Raw genomic sequence first — 26,742 nt, 5'->3', positions numbered from 1 at the left:
AGAATAAAAGAAAAAAGAATGATGGAGAATTTTATAGAATCAGTAGGCTCCTTTAAAAGTAACAAAAACTAACAATCAGAAGGACAGAAACGAATGAGCATTGCTCAGTCAGATAAGAATCAAAGTAAAAACACAGAAGGAAACATCTTATATTACGGCCATTTATAATTTAAACAAAACAGTATTTTTATTGATTTCTGATATTGCTACATACGTATACTTGGTCAAATTAGTAACTGGAAATCATAAAAACCATCTGTCCATTACATCTCTGATAATTTATGAAAAGAGAAGGCTTTGGCTCAGTATGTATCTCTCAAGTAGCAAAAATTAGTAAAATAATTAACAATCACATTAAGTTTCATTTTATTTAACAGAATTTCCACGAGTTGCAGAAAACTGAAAAGTTTTTGTGGTTGGAGAAGTCCTCTTAGGAGATGTGTAGGTAGAATACTTCAAAAGGATCACAGAGAGGAAAGGTAAAGTGCAACATTCAAATCTTAGACTGAAAGTCTAAATTAGCTCTCTATACTCATCGCAAACTGTTCTGATGAAAGCCATTTCCCTATGAAATGTTCGCATTTGGGGCTCCCTGAAATCCTAGTATTTACTATCGGAACATCTGCAGTTATAAGGTTTTGCAGAAAGGCAAAAGTTTCATTGCATGGAAAGATATGCTAATAAAATGACATTTAAAAATTAGCCCCCACTCAAATATTTCTCCCAATTAACCACTAGTTTAACCCCGCCCAGGTCAACATCCAGTCTTGTAAACATCCAGGCTACATAAGGTATACAGATATCCTTTGCTATCAAAATTCTAGCAATTAGAGCTCAGAAACTGATGAGATAAACATAAATCTTCAGGAAAAAAATTCACGCTATCTAAACTCTTGATATTTTCCATCTAAAACTTGAGATGCAATAGATCAGACCACATGGCATTACTCACTGTCCAAACCTTTCCTATCCAAACTCACGAACCACATAGATTTAGGGGACAAAAAAATACTAGCACATTGCAATCTCAGAAAAAACTGCAAGATTTCATCGAGAATTAAAGTGATGTTGGAGAACTGCTTGAATTATAGATGGGAACCAAGATCTGGTAAACAGAACAGTTGTGAAAAATCAACAACTTGCGCTTAAGAGGATGGTCTGATTATCAAAGGAGCAAAGAAATCTTTGGCTATTTTTGCAAAATAACCTTCTCTATAATTGTGCTACACAAGACAGTCATAAGTAGAGGATACTATAGAAAGTCATTATCAAGTTATGACAAAATTTACTAAAAAATATTATGGGCTTCCCTGGTGGTGCAGTGGTTGAGAATCTGCCTGCTAATGCAGGGGACACGGATTTGAGCTCTGGTCTGGGAAGATCCCACATGCCGCGGAGCAACTAAGCCCGTGAGCCACAGCTACTGAGCCTACGCGTCTGGAGCCTGTGCTCCACAATGAGAGGCAGCGACCGTGAGAGGCCCACGCACCACGATGAAGAGTGGCCCCCCGCTCGCCGCAACTAGAGAAAGCCCTCGCACAGAAACAAAGACCCAACGCAGCCAAAAATAAATAAATAAATAAATAAATAAAAAATATTATGTTAAAACACACTGAATAATTCCTTATTCATTCTAAGAATCTGCAAATAGGTAACATTATTACAGACTGGATTTTATTAAATAGAAGAAAAAAGTCTTTACACAGTTTGTTTCTTTTAGCAAGATAAAGTCTTAACCCTCTCTTGCACACAATTTTAGTACACCAGGCCACTTACTTATAAACTTTAAAGAAATAAAAACATAAGTAAATGAATTGGGTAGTATTTATTTTAAAATCCTGAGATTAAGTTGATGAATAACCATAAATAACATTTAGCATTCTAAAAACTCAGTGTTTCTTTGTAGACCAACTTTTTTAAAGAACTGGTCAACTGAAATCACTATTGTTAATATGTATTCAGAGAAAACAAGTACCTTTGGAGATTCAGACTACCATGTGAGTTTCATAACATGTTTCAGAATGTTCTGAGAGCTAGCTCCCTGTCACATTTTACATTAGAGTTAACATCACTTGTTCTTTTTCATTTCTATGGTAGTGACAGCTTCAGAATAATTACATCAGCACACATACAGATGTAAAGACCATTTTTCATCCATTATTTACAAGAAAGGAGTTTGTTTTGCTTGTTTAGCTATTTATAAATGCCTTATGTATTGGACCTGAAACCTAAAATTGTCCTTCCATGTAATATACATATTCATATACATATTTTATAAGGATTTAAAATTCAATCCAGTATTAATATGATCTGGATTTAGTCTTTTAGGAATATCCATTCTACTAGTAGAAAAATACTACTAGTAAGGGGTAATGCTTTTGATCTCAAAGTAAAACATCTAGCTTAGCATGGATGATGAGAGAAAAAGGCAATTACCACATATCCAAATATTCTCCTCAGCTTTTCCACATTTGGACTACCTCTATTCGAAATAAAAGATTGTTTTTATATTTTTCTCAATATGGTCTGGTCATGACCAGTGATAATCCAAGATTAACTCAATAACAAACACTATGCTCATCAGCCTTTGGTACTCCGTGAGCCCATAATCAGGTTATCATATAAGCAGAAATCTCCATTGTGCTTTCATGCATCTCCCGCTCCATACACGCATGTCCACTTCATACATGCATGTGTGCACGTGCATGCATGTACGCACGCATACACACTCTCTCTCTTACCTGATTGGAATGAGTAACAATCAGAGTCCTCTGCTCTGGGAAATTGTGGTAGATGTTGGATATGATTTGGACTGCCACATCTGTTTTTCCTGTACCTGGTGGGCCCACAACCTACAAAGCAGATGAACACATAGCAAACTACTAAGTTATCACATTGTTAGAAAATGGAGATTTTAAAACTGAAAGATAAAATAAATTTAAAAATTTGCTGGGTAAGTTCAATGCAGAATGGACAAGACAGAGTTAGTGGACTTGAAGACAAATCAATAGAAATCACCCAACCTGAACAACAAGCAGAAAAAAAAGATTAAAAAAATAATACACACAGCCTTGTGAATCTATGAGGCAATATTAAAAGGTATAACATATCTTTCAAATCCTAGAAAGAAGGGGAAAAGCATGCAGTGTAGAAAAAGTATTTAAAGAAATAATGGCTGAAAATTTCCCAAATCTGGCAAAAGACATAAATCACAGACTTAAGAAGCTCATTTAACCATAAACAGAATAATCCCAAAGAAATCTAAGGCCAGACACATAATAATTAAATGGTTGGAATCTAAAGACAGAGAAAAAAAATCTTAATAGTAACCAGAGAAAAACGATATATTACATATAGCAAAAAGATGTTTCAAATGACTGTGGACTTCTCATCAGAACCATGGAAGCCAAAAGGAAGTGGAATAACATTTTTAAAGTGCTGAAAGGAGAAAACTATCAATGCAATATTCTTTGTCCAGTGAAAATATCTTTAAAGAATGAAGATGAATTAGAGACATTCTCATATGAAGGAAAACAAAGGTAATTCATTGCTAGCTGATCTGCTCTTAAAACTGGTAAAAGGGGGCTTCCCTGGTGGCACAGTGGTTGAGAGTCTGCCTGCCGATGCAGGGGACACGGGTTCGTGCCCCAGTCCGGGAGGAACCCACGTGCCACGGAGCGGCTGGGCCTGTGAGCCATGGCCGCTGAGCCTGCGCATCCGGAGCTGTGCTCCGCAATGGGAGAGGCCACAACAGTGAGAGGCCCGCGTACCACAAAAACAAACAAACAAACAAACAAACAAAACTGGTAAAAGAAATCCTTCAGACAAAGGAAATGATACCAGAGGATACTTGAGATATCAGGAATAAAGGATAAATGGTAAATATAACATACTATTCTTCTCCTCTGGAGTTCTTTAAAATATGTTTGATGTCTGCAAGAAAAAATTCTAATATTGCCTGATGGTATTTTCAGTGTATTTACAGGTAAAACATGATAACTACAACATAAAAGGGGAAGGTAAAGGGACCTATACAGAAGCAAGGATCCTCCAATCAATTTAAGAGACAGAATACTGATTCTAAGTAGGCTGTGAAAAGGTGAATATGTATATTGTATTTCTCTAGAGCAGCCATTAAGAAAAACCTATACAAGAGATATAATAAAAGAACAAAATAGATAAATATAAATGAAACACTAAAAACTATCCAAATAACTCAGAAGGCAGGAAAAGGGAAACAGGAACACACAAAAAAGAGAACAAACATAAAACAAATAATAAAATGGTAGGCCTAAACCCAAACACATTAATAAGTACATTAAATGTAAATGGACTGAACACACCAATTAAAAGCAGAGACTTGTCAGAATGGAGAAAAAACCACGCACCAACTATATGCTGTCTACAAGGAACTCACTTCAAATATAATAGGTAGGTTAGAAGTAAACTGATGGGAAAAGATATATCATGTAAACACTGATCAAAAGAAAGCTGTGGTGGCTATATTAATATCAAAGTAGACTTTAAAGAAAATTACCAGTGATGAAGACAGACATTATACATGACAAAAGTGTCAATTCACCAAGAAGACACAACAACCCTGAAAGTGTATGCACATATCCATAAAGCTTTAAAATACATGAAGCAAAAATGGACAGAACTGAAAGGAGAAACAAATTCACAATTATAGCTGGAGACTTCAATACTCCTCTCTCAGTCAGCAACAGCAATAGTATGTGGAATACCAGCAGGGATAGAGAAGTACTGAATAACAGCATCAACCAAATGGATCTCATTGACATAAACAGGACACTCCACCCAAGACAACAAAACACACATTCTTTTCAAGTGCACACAGAATATTCACCAATAAATCATATCCTGGGCCATAAAACAAACCTTAATAAATTTAAAAAAATTGAAATCATAGAAAGTATGTTCTCTGACCATAATGGACTTAGACCAGCAATCAGTAAAAACCTTCAAATACTTGGAAATTAAACACATTTCTAAATCATTGTCAACAGACTTTTTCTGTACAGGGCCAGCAAGTAAACATTTTACTCTTTGTGGCCCATACAGTCTCTGCTGCAAGTATTTAGACTCTGCTGTCGTGGCACAAAAATGGCTATAGGCAATACATAAATGAATGGCCACAGCGAGGTTCTAACAAAACTTTATTTATGAACATTGAAATGAGTAGCATCCATACACATAAGATGCTACAATTTCTTATAAACACTTAATTCAGTTGGGTTTTTGGGCTTAAAACAGAATACACGCTGAAAATCTGACACTTCTAGTCTGAATCCATTTAAGAACTTGTATAACAGTAACTCTCTTACCATAGTTAGCCCAGGCTGCATTCCAGCACGGATGGCCTCTATCTGTGTATGAGTGAACTGAATTGTATTCCTTCAAATAAGAGTTAAGAAGTTCATTAAAAATAAACATGGATGAAGTTAGTAAGAATTTAGACAACAATGACCAGAGGTCTGAACATTTGCTCTATATTTGCCCCTTGTTTCCCAATTTCTTCCTCCTCCCAATCCAGCCCTTTTTGTGGGTGTGTGTGCAGTAAAAAGTAAAATAAGATATACCCTCTTAACAAATTTTAAATGTATAGTACAATGTTGTTAATTATAAGCACAATGTTGCTAACTATAAGCACAATGTTGCATAGCAGATCTCAAGAACTTTACATCCTACATGACTGACCCAATCTCTTCTGAATGACTCTCTTTACCTCCACCCCTCCACAGACCAATTAAAACTGAATGAATTTTGTGGAAAGAAAAGACAACAGTTATTTTTCAATATGTTTAGCCCAGCCCAGATCTTAACAGGAGTGTCAAAATTCTAGTTCCAAATCTAACACCAAATACAATGCCACTTTATTAGTCATGGCACACAAGCACAAGGGTAGCTGCTAAATGCAACACATGGTCATGAAGTAAGAACCTTGTGCTCACATTAAAGTAGACTGTTAATATTTATTTCTCAGAGTACCTGAAAATGTTTCTTTTTGAAATATTACTACAGAATGGCCAAAAATATTAACTACAAATGGCCAAAACTAACAGAAGAGAAGTAAACAGGGTCCAGAAACAGAAGTTTCTAAATAATTTTTAAAATCAGAAAAATTTTTAAATATTACTAATCCACTTGAAATAGCAAACTATTATTCATTATTACAATTAGCAGAAATAGTGAAATTACCGTTTGGGCTGGTTGTAAGGATAAGGACCTCTATTAGGAATAACATGAGGTTCAACAATTAAGGTTTTTGCCTCTTCAGTGTCTTCATCTTCCTTCTCTGCATCTTTCCTTTTCTTCCCCTTTCCATTTCTTACTGGAAAAGTTATCCTACAAGACCAAAACCTTGTTCATTTTTACAATTAACAACAATTTACCAATCACCTATCTTGTGCATGACATTGTACAGAGGATAATCAGATGAGTAAGAAACACTTATAGTTTAAAGGAACTTACTATCTGCATATAAATTTTGAAAACAGTATATTTAAAAGCATTAAAATGCAGTTAAGGGGATTAAGAAAAAAGTCATCTGATTAAAGGAGAATCAAAGAAGAAACATTTATTTATATATTTGGTTTCTTTAGGGGAAATAATTAACTATTTTTTAATTGGAATAATATTCACATAATATAAAATTTACCATTTTAAAGGTTCAATTCAATGGGTTTTATACAATGTTGTATAGTCATCACTACTCTCTAATGCCAGAATATTTTAATCAGTCCAAAGGAAAACCCAGGCAATTAAGTAGTCACTCTGTGTTCCAACCTAAACCCAGCCTCTGGCAATCAGTCTGTCTCTATATTGTCCTATTCTGGACATTTCATGTAAATGGAATCATACAATATTTGTTTTCTTCTGTCTGGCTTCTTTCACTTAGCATGTTTACAAAAGAAAATTTATATGCTTATGGCACATGCACTGTAAAGTGCCTTACACACTGTCCTTCATTTAATCAGAAAAGGCTTTATGGGAAAGGTGGCATCTAAAATGAATTTCAAAAGACATTCCAGGAAGAAAGAAGTAGCCAGTTCTGCTGAAGTGTAGGATACAATAGAGAAAATAAGGCTAGAGAGAAAGGCTGGAGCCTTGTTCTGACACCTTTGGAATATCAAGCCTTTAAGGCAGAAGTTCTTAGCCTGGGGTCAGGGATACCTCAGGAGGCAACTTCCCATAGGTACCTGAGGAAGTCGATGAATACCCTAAAATTAAACTAAAAAATTAATTCTCTCTCTGTACTTTTACCACTGTTTGTTCACATTCTGAAAAAACAGAAAATACCAAAAAAAAAAAAAAAAAAAAGCTAAGAACCAAAGAAGCTAAATGGTCAGCTTTTATTCTGATAAGCAACAGGAAAATTCAAATTTTTAGTTAGACAATGGAATGACTCTAGCAGTAAGGCATGTAATGGGTTTAAGCAAGGAGACAGAGGGAGCAAAGACATTGCCATTATAAAAACTGAAGTGTTGGGCTTCCCTGGTGGCGCAGTGGTTTAGAGTCCGCCTGCCGATGCAGGGAACACGGGTTCGAGCCCCGGTCCAGGAGGATCCCACATGCCGCGAAGTGGCTGGGCCCGTGAGCCGTGGCCGCTGAGCCTGCGCGTCTGGAGCCTGTGCTCCACAACGGGAGAGGCCACAACAGTGAGAGGCTCGCATACCACAAAAAAAAAAAAAAAAAAAAAAAAAAAAAAAGACTTAAGTGTTGAGGGTTTAGAGAGGTAGCAGTCAGGACTAACATTTGTAAAAAACTGTATCTTTAAGGCAGAAACTGCAAGACACAGCAGGAGTTACGGGAATAGAAAGATTACAAAACACTGCTGAGATTTCAAGATGATTTTGCCATTAACAAGATGAGGAAAGTACGGAGGAAGACCAGGTTTGGGAGTTATAAAGCATACATGCTTTTAATATGCAGAATTATTATATTTATATATAAGTTAAGTAAAAACATTCTAATTTGCAACTAAGAAAGTAATTAAGTCCTCTGCTACCACCAAGGTATACTTAGTGCTTCGCCACTAATCCATATGACAGAATTCATGAAGCAATCAGCACTTCAGGTACTTTGTTCTTTTTCTACTCAAATTAAACCAAAGCTCCTTTAACTTTGAGTATAACTATATTATGAATATTTAAAATTTGTAAAAGCAATCAGGGTTAAAAGAAAAAAAGAGAATTTTTTCCCTAAAACAAAAGAAAGTTCAAAATCACATGGCTATGTGTATTAATTAGCACATATTTCTTCAGTCAAATGCTACAGCTACGTTTATATAGTACTCTTCAGACAAAAAGCATTTACTGAACCCTTGTAAGACATGAGGCTACTTTTACTGTGGTCTTAAAATAGCTACTATACAAAGAATTAGAAATAGAGTCAAATAAAATAAATTTATCCCAGTGATTATATGGTGAGGGTAAAGACTACCCAAACATAATCCAGATACGATACTCAAAACTTACTTTAGCTACAGTCCTGACGGCCTAACTCAGACTGACTACAGAAAGCTTAAAAGGAGTATATCCAGTTTTGACTTTACCTGAAAGGGGGTATCTGTAGAGCTGGGTCATCCACAGTTACTTTAACATTATGACCAGGAAAGCTGGTTTTTAAATGCTCAATGGAGAAAAATGTATCATTGAAATCAAGGGTGGCGATCTGATTGGGCATTTTGGAATAATGTGCACTACTTGGATCCCCATAACCTAAAATGATGTCATGCAGCCAGTCAGGTACCACACAATCAGTATTCATCAGGTTCCGAATAGTCTCCAGCACAGCCTGTCAGTAAGAGGACAAAAACGGATTTTGTGAAGAAGACATCTCAAACATTTGCACTTCAATGGAATGCCAAGCTGGCTGCACTAACCAGAATTCCTGAGTGTTTCGGGGCAAGAAGCTATTTTCTGCTGACAGGTGCTTGGCTAGACTGAATCAACAGCTATATTTTCAGCTGATACCATGCACTGAGTTAAAGAAAAGACCACACTCAGCAAGAACAGTTTATCCATTAGTAGTTCATTTAGACAGGATGTCATAGATGAGTTTACCACTTGACTTCTGTTGAGCAGGATGAAAATCTGATCAGGTCTACACATTATAGACCTGATGTGGTCTATAATTATAGACCATTATAGAACAAACCCTTAAAAAATGCTTCCTCTTAGAAATTACTGGAGTTTTCTCCTCTTTATAGCCCATAGTTCCTCAGTGCTAAGACCACATACAACCAGAGGCACATTAATGTATGCCTCGATTGTGAAACACACCATGATTTAGAAATACTAAAGTTAACATTGTTAGAAAAAAGAAATAAAAAATAAAGTGAACAATGATAAAAATGAAACGTCAAAATTTCAGAATGAAAGAATTAGAACTACAATGAAAGGTCATTATAGCAGTTAATATATACATTGTCAAGAGTAATTGCTAAAAGCTAAGGCAAATTCTTAAGCTTTCCAATAATTATTTCAACAGAGTGATCTATGCCACCTATGGAAATCAGAAGGCTAGGCTATTCATTTCAAAGAATAAAATAACCAAACCAGACATTTTTATATCATAAATGCTACACATCTAACAAGATAATAAAATAACAGGAGAGTGTATGTTAATCACACTTATTTTGCCTTATTTTATTTTCTTGCACTTACCTCTACCTAAAATTCTCTTACTCATAAGAGATCTGGTTACTTGTTTATCATTTGTCTAATCCCCATCAGAATACAATTTCCAATGAGGGCAGGGATCTAGAACAGCTTAAATATGGGATAGGTAAATGGACAGATGGACAGATAAATGAGTTTGTTCACATAATGGAGCCCCCAGATGAGGGCTCTACTCCCTAAGGTCATTACGATTCTAGTAAGGAGATAAAGTATGTCTTTCACAATGATACAAAGCAGCAGAAAGTGACAAATAGTAAAGAATATTACAAAATACAATAGGAAAACAGTTCAAAGTGGGTGAGAAATGGATGTAGTGGAGCCTTTTGACATTAGGAAAGGTCTCAAGCAGGACAGTGGCATTTCAATTTAGTTCAAGTAAAAGATTTGTGGAAAAGCTTATTTCACCATTAATGGATAGTCACAGAAATGTTTTGAGAAGCAGAGTGAAATGATCAGGAGAAGCGAATGTAAAACAGGTGACTGGCTATGAGGACAATAAGAGCAGAGACAGAGGAGGCTATTTAATGCAACCACTTAGGCAAGAGGTAGAGTATCCAGGCTAAGACAGGATACTGAAAGAGAAGGAAATAGATGAGGGATGTTGCCCAGCTATATAGTGAAACACCAAAGATACCAAAAGAGTGTTCCTCCTTTTCCCAACATAGGCAAGTTAATCATTCCCTCTCTTCCTTGAATCAGAAACTGAATGCCTCTTTTGAACTTCCATGCATCCTTCTTATGACTTCTAAACTTTCACAGTAGTTACCCGTTTATATTTCTAACTTCTCTTATTAGTAGTCTAAGCTCCCTAAAGGTATAAGCTGTGTCTTACTCATCTTTATTAGCTCCATATAACTTATCACAATACTAGACACACAACAGACATTCAATAAAATGGTGAAAGAAATGAATATAAGGAACTATTTTTCTTTTAGTAAACTAACTGAAATTCACTCATTACTGAGCAATAAAACAGAGACAGACCAAACAGAGGCCCTGCCTGCATAAGTTTGCATTCTAATGCTGGAGAAATAACAAACATAAAGTCCTTCTAAAGTCAGATAACTAACAAATATATAATCATCAGGTATAATAAAGCGTGAGGAAAAATAAAGATAATTGGATAAGGAAGATGAGAAAGGGAAATGCTACTTTAGATAAGGTTGTCAGAGAGGACTTCTCTTAGGAGGTGACATTTAAACAGAGCTGCCCATGTAAAGTGAAAGGAAAAACCATGTAGATACCTGGGAGAAGACTGTCTAGGTAAGTGGAAATACCATGTACAGAAGCCTGCATTATTAAAGAGGAGCAAAAGGGTCAGTGTGACTGGCATGGAGTGAATAAGGAAAAAGTGTTAGAAAATGGTGTTGGAGAGGCAGCCAGAGGACAGATAACAATGGGACTTTTGGATTACGGTAACAACTTTCTACTGTGATGGGAGACCACTAAAGAGTGTGAACAGGGGTACCAAGGTATAATTCACATTCAGTCACTATGTGGAGAATAATATAAGGGGAGGAGCAGTCAAGAAGAGAAGCAGGCATGTGAGAGATGAAGGTGTCTTGCACATGGCATCAGTGGAGGTGGTGAGGTAATTAGACTGATTGATGGATTGGATGTGGAGTGTGAGATAGAAAATAAGTTCCTTTGTATATGAGATTTTCTTTTTTTAAAAACGGTAATAAAGTGATAATGTATAAGAAGCACTGTTTTGGGGGAGAGAGAAAAGAAAGGCATTTGTGCAAAAGCTAGTGTTATGAAATGCTAGAACTGCTCAATGTTTAAGTTTTATAATATAGTTTCAAATAATACTTTCAAATTCTTCCTTACTAAAATTCCTTTTCTCTCCATAAAGTTATTATAAAGGTAAAACTCTCTAGCCCCCAAACTTCCCTTTTCCCACTAATGAGTAAAGTATAAATACAGAATATCACAGAGTAATTTAGAACCCTGAGGTTCCACATCTGTACTCATAATTTGAAAATACACCTATATTTGATTTAAAAAAGAAATCTCAGTAAACAAACAAGCAGTTTTCTTCATCTCAGACTGAAGCATAAACTGAGTATCTAATATACAAAAAGCAAGGGAGGCTGATTTTTAAAATAACACCTGGATTAATTTATATTTTAAATTTCTAAACTCATCAAAAGACAAAGTAAGATTTAGCAAATAAATTTACTTAAGTTTTTATATTTAATCTATATGTTAAGAATTTAAGAGATTTGTTTAGAATCTAAACAAACGCAGTGATCGTTATTTTAACAAATCTTTTTTAACCTAGGATCTACATATTTATGTCTTAAAAGTTATTCAAATTATGAAATACTACTTTTAGTTTATAGCCCTCAAATTACCTTAAAGTTATTTTCCTTCGGTTTTCTCCTCATTATTATATTGAAAGTTTCATACACGTCTTCTGCTCCATTTTGTATCGTATTGGTCATATCTTGTTGATACTGGTTTGGATCCAAAAACACTCTAAATGTCCTTGATTCTCCTCTAAGATTGGGTCTGGGTTCAGGTCCTAGATATTTTTTAAAAGTTTGTTAAATGAAATATATACTTTTCAAATATCATAGTAAGTTAGCAGAACTCCTTTTCTAGAAATGATGAGTAAAGTGTCCAGATTTGACTCCAGCAATTCCTCCAACTAGAATGCCTTCCACTCATCCATTTTGAGTTCCAAGCTGAAAATATTTTCTCCTTTCTCTAAACTGTCACTATGTCTTCCCAGAACAGTCATGTGATGTTTATGGTGCAATGCCATGAATTGCAATTATTTGTGTATGCCCTCAACTAGAATAGGATCCTTAGAGGTCAAAGAACTTTACTTGTGTCAGTTACTCATAGCTCCTCCTATCGCCTTACATATAGTAGGTACTCGGCTGATTACTCTTTTTGTCCTTCCATATTCCATGTGTAACATCACTAGTATAACAGGAAATTTCATATACTAGTGGCTGAAAGCTCAGAGGCTTTTTCTTGCCCCTTTGCCCTCTCTCCTTTCTTTTTGCCTTAGACCTCCAACTCTGGTCCCAGGACGTGGCCTTATGTTTATTCTACCTGTCCTCCAATCTCTTCTCCTATTTTCTTTTATTCTAGTGATAAGAGTAGCCTAATTTTCAGCCCCTTAGCAATAATTCCATCTTGAAATCACAGGTAGTAGAAGCTGATTCAAGTTCTGAGAGAAGTTTCATAAACAAATTGTAAAATAAGCACTGGACATAGATGCAGTTATAATTTAATAGTAAGTATTATCAAAAAAGTCAGGACAACAAAAAAAAGAATTTCAAAAAACAATCAGTTAAGTCTAAGAAATCAAACTGCATTTCTAAATAGGGTAATGCTGGCATCTTGGGCAGGACAGTCCCTTCTAGAAGACGGTTCTGCTAAGATACTCAACATCCTGGACCCCCATCCATCAAACACCAAGAGCTCACCATCCCCTTCCTCTACCCCAGTCATATGACATACCACCATGTATTCTGAAACACAGGGTAGTGCTGTTTCCATTTGAGAACCACTGCTCTCATGAATCAAATCAGTAAAACTTAAAAAGGAAAAATGAGAAAAATATATCACTGAACAACTATAAGAGGTGTTTAGAGGTTTTTAAAAGCAATGTTGTAAAGTATCATATAAGGAAGAATTTTAAATATTGGCAATTCCAAAAGATCCTGTCCAATATCTAAAACAGAAGTTTAGAAACCATATTATTTATTTCTAAAACTGGGTGGTAGGTACCCTACACACTTTTATATATAATTCTTTGTGTTGATTTAGTATATAAAATAACTAAAAAAAATCACCTAGGACACAAAAAGGAAAAACGGCAAAGACATTTATCATTACGTATACACACTCTTTCAAACATGCAGATCACCATACCGTCTTCAATGACACGCCCTTTATCGTCCAGCATGCCCTGGACCTCACAGCCTCTGACATAAACCAGGCCAACCTGCTCAACAAAAGGTCTCCTCCGGTCAAATTTGGTACCATACGGTTTTGTGGGACGCACGGTAATTAAAAAGCATACATCATGCTTCCGAAGTCCTAGTAAAACACAAAAGACATTTCCACTTATTAGAATGACATTGCTTTATCTCCTGTTGGCAAATTCTCATCCTCTTATCTTTTGAAAAGGTATAAAAAACATTTAAAATATCAGAGGTGATCAATGATAATATGTGCTTTGTAATATAATTATGGGTTTTCCTATAACCTTCAATACTCAATGTTTGACAGCAATAATTAAATAAAAATTTCTCTTTATATTAAAATTAGAAACTTTTATGCCATATATGCATTACTGAATAAGTCCTCCAGATCATGCTACAGCTCCCAAACTGGATGCTTGTCATCATTCTTATTTATAACATTCTTAATAAGTAACCAAAAATATAGTTGGCATGTAATCCATCTATATCATATTTAGCAGGTTTTGAACATCAGTTTAAATTGTCCATCAGTGTCATTTCAACAACAGTCTAATTGTATTTCACCAGAAGAGGTCAAGTCTAGAATAATTCATCAAGGCACAAAAGCACTGTTTATAGATAGCATCTTGAGAAGGCAGCTGAATATATATTGCTTCAGTTGGCAAATGCTGAAATTTTTATAAGCAAATGTCAAGAAATAGGAGACTTATGCCAAAGTCTGTAGTTTCTCAGTCATTGGCTCAAATAATGGATTCAACTGTATTCCCAGCTCTATTAAAAATACACACTGGAAGACGAGGGACACAAAATTAGACCACACAGCATATAATGTTACACCACTTAATCTTCATTTGTTTCCCCCGATTCATTTTTTTCTTTAGTTTTATTTATTTATTTATTTTTGGCCGTGTTGTGTCTTCGTTGCTGCGCAGGGGCTTTCTCTAGTTGCAGTGAGTGGGGGCTACTCTTCGTTGCAGGCTTCTAATTGTGGTGGCCTCTCTCTGTTGCAGAGCATGGGCTCTAGGCACACGGGCTTCAGCAGTTGTGGCAAGCAGGCTCAGTAGTTGTGGATCACAGGCTCTAGACCACAGGCTCAGTGGTTGTGGTGCACCGGCTTAGGTGCTCCACAGCATGTGGGATCTTCCTGGACCAGGGCTGGAACCCGTGTCCCCTGCATTGGCAGGCAGATTCTTAACCTCTGTGCCACCAGGGAAGTCCCCCAAGTCACTTCTGTTAGTCATTGTATAGTATAAATGCAAATTTAAACAGTCTGCTTGCACATAACCTTGGTAATAAGAGATACAGCTAAATCAAATCAGCCATGTAAGTGCGTGGCTAATAGTATTAATTAGCACCATTCTGGTTTGTTTCAACATGGAATAGGGTTTAAGTGTGCTAGAAATAGTAACTGATTCATAATTATGACTTGATTGTTTATTTCCCAACAAATTCTAGGCGAAGAAGCAGGAGAACAATGAAAACTAAGGGGAAATGATCTACTATGTGAGTTGTACCACCTATATGACTTCTGATCTGCACAACTCATTAAAACTTCCCAGTCTCAGAGCCAAAGAAGTGGCCCTGAGAAGTAATTTAATCCCTACCAATGTTACCTTTTGGCATCACAGAGGGATGCTGTGGGACGTCTTACATCCACATTAAAAATACCTGTATTACAATAAGCTGAACTCTCCTTTCAACCATTTGCATTTACTCCTGGCTGTGCCTTCTAGGGCAGGATCCAACATTTAAGTTTCACTGATTCTGTTTCCTTAATTTTAAATGGAGTAATGGAGAGGATAAGGGCCTGAGCTTCACACCTTCTTGAAGGGACAACAATGTTTTACAGCATGTAGCTTAAATTCTTCAAAAATTTTCTGCTTTTACAGGACAGTGCTCATTGCTATTTACAGAACCTCCCTCTCATTTTTTACTTGGTTGCTCTATCTGGAATCAATAAAGGGCCTGCATTTTGGCTCTGGCCTCCCAGAAAACACTCTTCTCCCCACCATGCCCCAGATGAATTGCTTGTCCCACAATACCCTATTGTTCCCTATCTTGCCCATCCAAATTTACCCATTCTATTTCTCATCTACCAGAGGCCTATGTTTAAAAAAACAAAAAAGACTATTTGATGGCCTTCTCATTACCAGTCTCCGAAGTAATGGAGGTAAGAGACTCGTAAAGGGTTTGGGGTAACAAATCCTTTTTTTTTTCCTTAACACTATAATGCAGGCTTGTCATCTGTCATCTATATATTTCTACAAAGGGTCTTTTGTTTCCTTCAAGTTTTACTTCTAGCCATCACTGCTTCTAGGGGTGGCCAATAAGTTATTTCAGTTCATTACCCACTATGTACAACAGTGTTTATTTTAATACCTCCTTAAGATCCAAGGGGCAATAAATGTAAAACCTTCTTCAGCAACTGAATGACTTTCTCACAATTCAGCAATAATAAAAGTACATATTATTCTAGATGTGTAATGCACCAGATTTGAACAATTTTGAAAGATACAAGAGCCACAAAAACAATCTGTCACAAACCATACCAACTATGGTGGCCATTTGTTAAACATTTGGCCAGCTTTGTTGCTGGATTCCTTCAGAATTATTTGATAAATATATCATACAGACCCTACGGTTATAAACAGCTATATTGAGAGCAATAATTTCTGAAAACTGATCCATTAAGGGACTATCCCTTTCCTTCTGGCATGCCAAGAAGGTAGAAGGAGATAAAACCTACCAGCTCCTGTTTCTCATAATGGGGCAGCAAGAGCTCTCATAGACAGCTGGGAGAAAAATACAAAAGTGCCAATTAAAAATCAGTTTACATGCCATTTCTGGCACAGGTGGTATTGATGTTTTAACTCCATTTGACTTAGTAACTTAGAACATATCTGCCTCTAAATAAAATTGTGACATAGAACTCCCATCCCTAAAATCTTGCTTAGTAAAGAATAGGGAAAATAACTTCCCTGCAATTATTATTTATCCTTGAATACATCTGATTTCTCTGATCTTTTTATCTGACTTCTTCTCTTTGGTACAAATAAACTATTGCTTCTTTCTGAGTTGCTTTATTAGCTCCTACTAATATCCTTTTGAGTTTGTCTAATTTTGATTTTGTATCTATATTTTCCACAAATTGTATGCGTCCCTATTCACTTTACTTTGGCTGCTTTTACCTCTTAAAAATACTAATTTTCCTTACTTGCTTTGCATGTGTGCAAGTTATATGTGGGTTTCCCCCCTTTCTTTAGTGAACACAAATATTTTATTCTTTTTTATAGTGATCCTATAAATTCATAAACATTATCTTCCTAAATTTTACGATTTAAAATGCTCTCCTCTCAGCTCTGCCAGCTGCAATTTTCACAACACTGATATACGTGCTATTTTATGCTTTTTAATAGAGTATGAAGGTATTTAATTATTCTTGTATGATCTTTGGTATTTTTGCTAGTAATAACTATAAATCAATTGTCATTCTTTAAAACAAATTTTAAAGATAAAATTTAATAAATTTAAAAGGGCAATATCTGGTGAATGTGCTTTGCTAATGCTCTAAGTGAAAGTCTATAAACTGAAAAAGCAAAAGGTGACCACTTCTTGAAAGGCAAGGTTACCTTCCCACTCATCTCTGATGTGGTCTCTGACGTTCAGATGGATGCTGACATCTGCGCGAACCCGGGTTGGCCAGTTCTCGCCTATGCTGGGCTTGGCAACCTCCACCACGGTGAACGCCACGATGGGCTGGGCCATTCGCGCCCAGCCACCGAATACCACCCCGCCATACTCAGACTGCCTGGAAACCAGAAGCAGAAGACTGGTTACCCAAGCAAAAAATAACTTTTGCCCAACTTTGGACAAGTTAGACTAGTAACTAAGAATACATGGTTAGCTAGTATTTAAGCCCTCACATTAGTAACTCTTATTTCTAAACTAAAAAAAACCCCCTAAGTCTCAATATTTAGGAAGTATATATGGTAGGATGAAACAGGCAAACATGGTCCAGCAAAGAAAGGGAAGTAGAGGAATGTCCCCCACATCCCCAGAAAAACACATAACTCTATGTACATAAGAGCTGAGCCATTTTGTCAAAGAATGAAATAATCCAGCACATTCAGTTTTATTTTATATTCTTACTCTCTTCCCCTCTTCATCAAGATAGCCTCAACTGTTACAATTTTATCTTATGTACTATAAATACTTCTATAAGTTGCTTCAAAAATGTTTTAGAACAAGCTAGACTTTAAGAAATTAAAAACAAGCAAATGACAATATCTATGCAAATGCTTTCTTTAGGGCATAATATTTAAAACACTGAAAAGACACTGCTATGGATGGGAGTGTGGGGAATCATCAAGCTAGTTGTAATAACCAGAACCACTAACAAGCAAATATTCATTCTTTCTTCTTATATTGGTGCTTTAGCTTTTACGTTAAATAGTGTATTGGGGAAATCTGTAATATAAAAACTGCAGCAACACTCCAAAATTGGAAAGTACTGCTAAAAATGACACGCTTACAAAGATAAAGAAAACCTATATCCTAAGTAAATGCTTTTGTAAATAACAAAAAATTATAAAACTTTATAACATCAAAGAGTGAAACTAATTAAAAATAAAAGTTCCGCAATCCAATGACTTGGTCAGTACTAAAACAATTTCTAAAAGGCATTACCTTGTGTCTAAAAGCTTTTGTAATAACTTTCTATCACCTCCCCCATTTTTCACAACTTTACTACAATATAGTTTATATACCATTAAATTCATTCACTGTAAATGTACAATAACTTTTAGTAAATTTACAAAGTTATGCATCCATCACCACAATCCAATTTTAGAACATCTTCATCATACTTTAAAAAGATCCCTCTTGTCTACCTGCAGTCAACCCTTCCTACTCCCAAGCAACCACTAATCTACTCTCCCCAATTCTTTCCTCCTTTATAAAATCTACCTGCAACATGAGGCATTAAAAGAGTATAGATTTCTGATCCTCATAAGCACATCCTCTTTTACACTGCTCAGTAGTTTCAGCAGCCTGAAAACATGATTAGAACTATGCAATAAGTAAAAGTGCCTCTGCTACTTTTCCACCTTCAAGACATGAAACAGAAGGAAGCCCTACCCCTCTAGATCTCATTCTTTTTTTTTTTTTGCGGTATGCGGGCCTCTCACTGCTGTGGCCTCTCCCGTTGCGAGCACAGGCTCCAGACGCGCAGGCTCAGCGGCCATGGCTCACGGGCCCAGCCGCTCCGCGGCATGCGGGATCTTCCCGGACCAGGGCACGAACCCGTGTCCCCTGCATTGGCAGGCGGGCTCTCAACCACTGCACCACAAGGGACGCCCGATCTCATTATTTTTAACAGTTTCCAATAATGGGCAATTAGGAATGAAAATTTAGAAAAATTTATTACCAATAGTTATCTCCAAAACGTAACATTTTCTTCCACTAGCAGAAAATAATGTAAATTAAAAAAAATTGGGGCTTCCCTGGTGGCGCAGTGGTTGGGAGTCCGCCTGCAGATGCAGGGGACACGGGTTTGTGCCCCGCTCCAGGAAGATCCCACATGCCGTGGAGTGGCTGGGCCTGTGAGCCATGGCCGCTGAGCCTGCGCATCCGGAGCCTGTGCTCCACAACGGGAGAGGCCACAACAGTGAGAGGCCCGCGTACTGCAAAAAAAAAAAAAAAAAATTATTTTATTAATAAACCATAAGAACTCCAAGTATTACTGCTTTATTTGGCATTTAAGTAAAATATAAATGAATTCTACTTGATGAGCTGCTAGTTACTAAGTCCCTACTTTACAAAATGACCAAAATTAGGTCCAGAATCTGAGCATGTAAGTGTAAGGTAACCATAAATTGTAAGGCAGCTTTCTGATCAAGCACTCCCCTGGGGTCCAAACAATGGGCAATAAATTCAGCAAAGCTGTGGGCAGAGACGATCAGCCAGTGGGTATACAAATTGCACAGTGTGAGCCTGCCCACTGACTCAACTGATTATTAAGTCGAAAATACTTTGTTGTGTTTTAGACTCTCACCCAGAATAACTTTTCACATAATAATTAAAAACTAGAACTGTGTATGAAATAAAATATGGAAGTGAAAAAAACATCATAATCACAGTGTCCATGCAGCTCTCTGTAATTAGTAAGGAGAGAAGCCTGGAAGATACCTGAATCAGTTCACACTGAAAATATGTTAAGCTTTTCACATAGAATGCAGTATAATTGTACATATGTATGCATGGTGTGACAATAATTTAATGAAAATTCATTTTACAGAATTATTTTACTCATTTACAGTCAACTGTGATATATAACTTATCTCCAATAATTTCATACCCAGAATGAAATAGTGAATGAAGGGCATTTACCCAAAGTTAGTCATGTCTAAAAAGCAAAATGAACCTTCACAAATCTTATAATGCAGAGCTGCCTACAATAGAATGCAACTCTTTTCTTAGCTAAAGGAGTTCCAGACAGAAGCTAGCAGGTGGAAAGTTGAGTTTAGGCAGAAAAGTTCTTCAAATAACGAAACCTACTCAACAGGCCTTAAAAGTAAACGCTGATGATTTAGTCTCTTCAAGGCAACCTATGGATGGAGGGCAGGGAAGATGTTCCAATGTTCCACTCTGTGCAATGTTCAGCTATGCCCCTCATCTCCTGCCAGGTCTTTTAGAGGCTGACTGAGACTAGTGGTGACAGCCACAAGAGCGGCTGGGGTAACAGAATACCCCTTTATCATAAGCTTCTCCCAGGACTTAAACTGCCTGCCTAATACAGGCCTGCTGGCCAGCCCATACCCTTCCCTCTTTACCCTTTTACTAATGCCCAACCTCCTCCCCACTACATTTCTCCCTCCTGCCCCACTTCCCAGAACAATGACCTCTCTTCCCTTACCCTCAGCCCCACTTACAATGACCCAGATACATATTTTCTATTTTAGCACTTTGGATATATCTAATTCACATTCAAGAACTTCTCACAGAGTAAATATCTCATATTTTAAAGGGCATCTTCATGACAGATATATTATTTCTAATTACACGTGTGAGGTTTCTGACAGAAGTATGTCAGTCACTGTTTGCATCTCTTCATTGCAAGTGGAACCAATTTACTAACCATGGCTTCATTCTGCTGACACTATCCTCGATGTCCTGCCTAATTTCATATGTTGATTCTAAGCGGAAGAGATTAAAGTTCCTTAGGAGGTAATCATGAAGAGTCAAAAACTGCAAATTCAACTTGGGAAGAGCAAGACAACCTGAAAAGGAAAATAACATCCATATACGAATTATTTTTTTTAATCAGACATCTGCTCTATGTATTAAAAAAAGGCAGCATAAATTTGTTAAGAATCTAGTTTAATGGTGCCTAAAATACAGCATATTTGATAAGGTCATATTCTTATTTCCACACAGAAACTGAAACCAAGTTAACAAATGCCATCTATTAAGACTGGGAATAAAGGATGAATTTCATTAATACATGTAATCTGCACATCAATACCTCATATGGAAACAGTGCTTCTAAAAAGTATTTAAAGATACTTAAAACTAACACAAGTAGTTTAAAAATTCTTTCTTTACCACCTAATTTGTATTTGGCAAATCTCAAAGTAAATAATGCTACCATAAATACAGCCCATGACCAAATTTACCAAGAAAACTGAATTAGTATATTACATTACACAACTCTGTCTTCAGTGATCACTACTGTGCTCTGAACCTTTGCCGTTTTGCTAGCCTTTAAGGATAAGGCTATTCCTGGAGTTATTTCCCTTCTCTGACAACATTAGTGAACCATATTCTTTCCATTACCTTCACCTAACACTATTTCCCTGGGATAATAAGTAACCAAGCACTCAGCACCAATATCAAAAAGATCAAAAAAGAAGAACCCCAGGGACTTCCCTGGAGGTCCAGTGGTTGAGACTTCGCCTTCCAGTGCAGGGGGTGCGGGTTTGATACCTGATCAGGTAGCTAAGATCCCACACGCCTTGCAGCCAAAGAACCAAAACAGAAAACAGAAGCAATATTGTAACAACTTCAATAAAGACTTTAAAAATGGTCCACATCAAAAAGATCTTAAAAAAAAAAAGAACCCCCAAACACATTTTACTAGCAAATCATATTATTTTCATCATCCCTATCCATACTTACCAAAGAAACAATGCACCTAAAAGCAAGAAACATCAATGTACAAAAATTTCACATCATTTGTTAGTAAACTCTGACTTATAATCTAATTCAATTTCTTTCAAGCCAGAAGCTGAAAGCAATCTCTTTTGATAGCATACTTATATTAAAAAAAATTAACATATCACTATTTTGTAACCCTCCCTGAATTAACAAATCTAGGTATTAAACAGCAATACCACAAAAACAGAGACAACCAGACATCATGTGCCGCCTGATGAAAGAATACACCACCACCAAGGATCTTGCCAAAGAGAGAATACCTCTGCCTGATCAAGCCAATTTGTAGAAAAAATAAATAAAGAGCAGAGGGACATGTTGAACTGTACTGTGAGTAGTCAATTAGAAAAATCTAGACTGTGGAAAACTATACAGATCAAACAACTCAGGGTCTTCAACAGAAAGAAAAGAAAGGGATACAGTGGGTACCTGTAAAATAAAAGGCATCTTAAAATGTACAGGACTGACTATGGTGGAGGGAGAAAGCAGTAAGTAGGAAGTGGTACACAGGAGGATTCTGGGATAGCTGACAAGGTGATTATAAGGGTTTTAGGATATTTCCCTTAAGATAATTAGTAAAGCTCTATATTTTGTGTGGGCTTTCTATATTTGTGTTTATTTTACAATAAAAAGGTTTTAAAAAGGCAACACTTTACAAAGACTTTCTTTACAATTCTTATACTATATTTTTAAAATATCTGTCCCAATTTCACACTTATTTTCTCTCCTTGGGAGCTGGAAGCAGCTTGCATAATTGTGCTGGATTGGCTTTGATCTTTGCCTATCTCACAGCATTGAATACCGAGCCCCACAAGCACAGTTTCACCCATGGTCAGTGAAGAACCATGGCAAGACAGGTACAAAGACAAATTTTGAGAAGTAATTCTTTTCACTTAACTTCATTAATCATAGGAGCGAAAGAAAAGCAACACTTTACACTAAGCAAAATATGTTCTAAACTCAGAACAACATCACTGAATAGTACCAAAAGCTAGATATAAGACTGTTTACATTTTCAAGGACACAAACTTTTTCATTAAAAAGACAAAATATTCTCAAGTGTTATTCATACATATATGGTCACAAATGCTTTTAGTATGAACAAATTAGAAAAGTGAGAAAACAATGCATTAATCACTGTCAGAATATAAAAAGGTATGAAGCCTGATTATTCTGAAATCTAGTACAATTTTAGTGCACTGGGTTTATTGGAATTATGGCTCTAGGACATGACTCTGAAGAAACAATTTCCTTTTAAATAAATATACCAATACCTATATTGGTGATCTCTTTAAAATAGCCACATCTCCACTAATCATGACACTGTTGTTCAAAAAACTTCCAGAAATTTTTTTTTGAAATATGCCTTCAAAATGTGTCAGAATGCACTTTGGCATATACTCAATTGTGGCAAATTCTCATCATTAGAGGATGAGCATTTAGAAACATCTGTTGAAAGAGGTAGATGAACATACTAGGCAATACTACTCTGGATCAAAACTAAGGGCTTATCTTAACTAATGACAATGTCTTTCTTTTGGAGGTCATTAGCTGGCTCTACAAGGAATTCAAAAGAGCTTCTAGAAAAGGCTTTGAAAAATAAAACACTACCAAACAAAGCCTGTTACAATGACATAATGAAAGCTACAATTCTTGTATTATTAGGTCTCCTGAACACACAGCTTACGGGCACATTTTATACAGGATGATACACACACAAACACACATATTCATTAGGCAATGCTTAAATTTAAATCCTTAATGCTAAGCATTCAAAACACTGAATAGTTTCTAGCTTCTAAAGTTGAACTTGAGGGTACCAGAAAATTACCCTAATGTATATAGCAGATAGGAGTATGTTCAGTTATATATGATGAATTCTAAACTAAGTTTCATGTTACATCTGAATAATCTACTTCGTTACCATACCTTCCCCAGAATAGTACTCAGTTGGGACAATATTTTCATCCCATATGATTTTCTCGGTTGGATACAAAGGCATCTGGTTCAACTGCTGAATCTGAGAAATTCGACGCTCATGACGAGATACCTAAAAGAAACAGGTTTAGAAAGAAAGTGAGAAGTATCTTTTTTCAATCAAAATAATTTATGGAGAAATTCAACACAAAGTATGGAATGAGAAGTTTCATGTCTTTGAGTTATTGTAGCACTTAACAAGAGATTTTTTTTTTTCCTTTTTTCATGCTCTCCACAAATCAAAGAAGAGGTACTGATTGTGATGGACTTTGGAATCAGACAGATCTGAGTTCAACACCTAGCACCTCTACTTATGGGCTATGTGAAAGCTGGGCAAGTTACTTCAAACTCCCTGATTTTAGTTTCCTTTTCAGTAAAGCAGATTAAAATGTCACTCCCTTCTTAGGTTTCTTATGAAAATGAAGTGGAATATTGTAAAATAATGTCAAAGTGTCTGGCACATGCCAAGACCTTAAAACCCACAGCAACACAGCATTCACCAATGTAAGAAAAAAAAATGGGAGCCCTAAGTCCTAGGTTACAGTTTTCATTCTTGTACTAACTAGCTAAATAATCTGGATAAGTTTACTAATAACCTGGCCTCAGGCTTCTTTGTAAAACGAGAGAGTTGTACTTGATGTTCTCTATGTACCCCTCCATTGTTAATACTACAGTGATCTATCTCAAATACAGAAATAAGTTTGTTACCTAATTAAGAGATACCAAAATAATGATATATTTGAAAAATGTGTCACATTCTTTTCAGTAGAGATAGTATTGTCTTAGGAAAGAAGACAGTGTGATATCATCTAAACAATATGCATAGTTGAATTTTTTAATCATATTTGGTTGGATATTAGAAGAATCCAAAGCCTGAAAAATCCTTTAAGAGGGGGAGGAAATGAAAGATAATGCTGTAGCACTATAATTTTTTAAAACTGTTTTCTTTTCACATAACTATTTAAATTTTAAGGATGAAATCTTACCTATAAGACCCTAAAAAGCATAGATAGGATCAACTTTATACTCAAACCTATTTTCCATTAGAAAGGTTCCTGGAAAAGTCCTCATTTCTTTCTATAGTAAGGATTTATTATTAATCTCCAAAACCTGACTTACCAGAGAAGATTTTACATTATCAGAAAACAGGACAAGGAATTTTTAGAAAGCACTTGTAGTCAGAGACAACAAAAAGTGATTTGTAAGAAGGAAGGGAAAGATACTGACCCAAGACATACATTTCATGCAAGTAAATATATCGATAAAAAAGTATTTTCTATACTTGAGTTAATTTAAAACGCTTCCCAAGGATTTCTCTCCAAATGGCACTTAAACACCTGTCACCAGGCTTAAAACACCTGCTACAAATAGTTTCCTGTTACTACCCCAAAATAAGCGTATTATCTTCCTCTCTACAGTAAGGAACTGTATTTTATACCCTGTATTAGAAGTATTAGCTTGAAATATGTTATAAAAACATGTGCCCATTATTGTTCCATATGTATAAAAAAATGTGTTTACAAATCCATGCAGTGTACATTTGTATAGGTATAAAAAATGTCTGAAACATATAAAAGACAACTCAACCTTATAGCAGTCAGCAAACAAAAAATTAAAACAAGTTTTTTTTGTTAACCCATGAGACTGGCAAAATTGAGGCGACTCACAGCATCCAATGTCGATAAAAGCTTAAGGAAACATACTTTAATACACTGCTGATGGGAACATACAGCTTTTGGAGGACAGTTTGGCTGCATCTTTTATCTTTTAAATAAGCACATCAAATAATTTCACTTCTGGGTAACTCTCCTAAATGTCCACATATGGGCACAAAGAGGCATGTATTAAGACTGCATCATTATTTGTACTAGTGAGCATGCAAACAACCTAGATATTCATAGTGGCGTACAGTTAAAATACTCATCCACTTTATGAAATATCTCATGGAAGTTTAAAAAATAAAGCATATCCCTTCCCCTCAGTTTTGCTATGAACCTGAAACTGTACTAAAAAAAATAAAACCTCACACAACAAGTATTAGTTTAAGAGCTGACGTTCAAACTAATACTCATTTCCCAAAATGATTGAGAAATCCCTTAGAATTCTTAAACCACTAAGTCGGTAATAACTTTTTCTATTTTTAAACATTCCTGAGCACTCCAGTGATAAAGGTATGGCTTAATATTCAAGGTACTATATTTAAATAATAACTTAAAAATAAACAGATAAATAGATATGAATACATACGTATTATCTGTGTGTGTGTGTGTGTGTGTGTAAGTATATCTGTGATCTGTTAAAGGCAGGAACAGTGTCGGCCATCTCTGTATCCCCTTGAATACAGTGCCATACAATGTCAGGCTTGAATCCAGTGCCTGACACAGATGTTGCTCATAAATATCTGCATGGAACAAATCCATGCTATAAAGCAGTTTTAAGAGGTAAGAGACTTGAAAAAAGAAATCTAAGACATGAAAAAGAAATCTGACAAAATCAAATGATGATATAGTTCCCAAACAAGTAGGCATTACCTACCAATTTTTTAGCCCAGAAAAATATTTGTACCAACCTACATCTTTAAGAATGATTCAAAAAAGTAGGGAAAACCACATGCAAAATTCAAAGAACATTAATATTTACCAACAATTCTAGAAGAAATTCTTTATCAAAAGTTGTGTCTTCACCTTTAGGAAGAGTTGGTAACAAGCAGAGGTATGATGCCACCTGGTGGAGTGTATTTGAACTGCAGAATAAAGAATATTCAGATCAGAATATTTTATTACAACTCAATTCATTTTTGAAACGTAATTTTACAGATGGTTTAAAAATTTTTACGTAGAAAATATAATCCTATGACACAAGCAACAAATATATGAAATCAGAAAAGAGTTAAACCCCTAATATAG

General features: G+C 35.9%; 1 protein-coding gene across 1 annotated transcript in view; it reads right to left on the bottom strand.

The window, feature by feature from the left end:
* Nucleotides 1-26,742, bottom strand: part of AQR (aquarius intron-binding spliceosomal factor) — a 106,415-nt gene that overhangs the window by 42,278 nt on the left and 37,395 nt on the right. The window contains exons 14-23 of the mRNA XM_081228597.1: nt 26,477-26,579; nt 23,789-23,909; nt 20,784-20,925; nt 17,278-17,456; nt 13,596-13,763; nt 12,062-12,231; nt 8,576-8,817; nt 6,220-6,366; nt 5,346-5,415; nt 2,742-2,852 (exon numbers count right to left, since the gene is read on the bottom strand). Coding sequence (XP_081084723.1) covers nt 2,742-2,852; nt 5,346-5,415; nt 6,220-6,366; nt 8,576-8,817; nt 12,062-12,231; nt 13,596-13,763; nt 17,278-17,456; nt 20,784-20,925; nt 23,789-23,909; nt 26,477-26,579 — 1,453 coding nt within the window. The remainder of the gene's footprint in view (nt 1-2,741; nt 2,853-5,345; nt 5,416-6,219; nt 6,367-8,575; nt 8,818-12,061; nt 12,232-13,595; nt 13,764-17,277; nt 17,457-20,783; nt 20,926-23,788; nt 23,910-26,476; nt 26,580-26,742) is intronic.

This window comes from Mesoplodon bidens, assembly GCF_964165515.1.
Source record: "Mesoplodon bidens genome assembly, chromosome: 3".
Classification (NCBI taxonomy): Eukaryota; Metazoa; Chordata; class Mammalia; order Artiodactyla; family Ziphiidae; genus Mesoplodon; species Mesoplodon bidens.
Note: the sequence above shows the minus strand (reverse complement) of the source record. Positions and strands in the feature narration are given on the sequence as shown.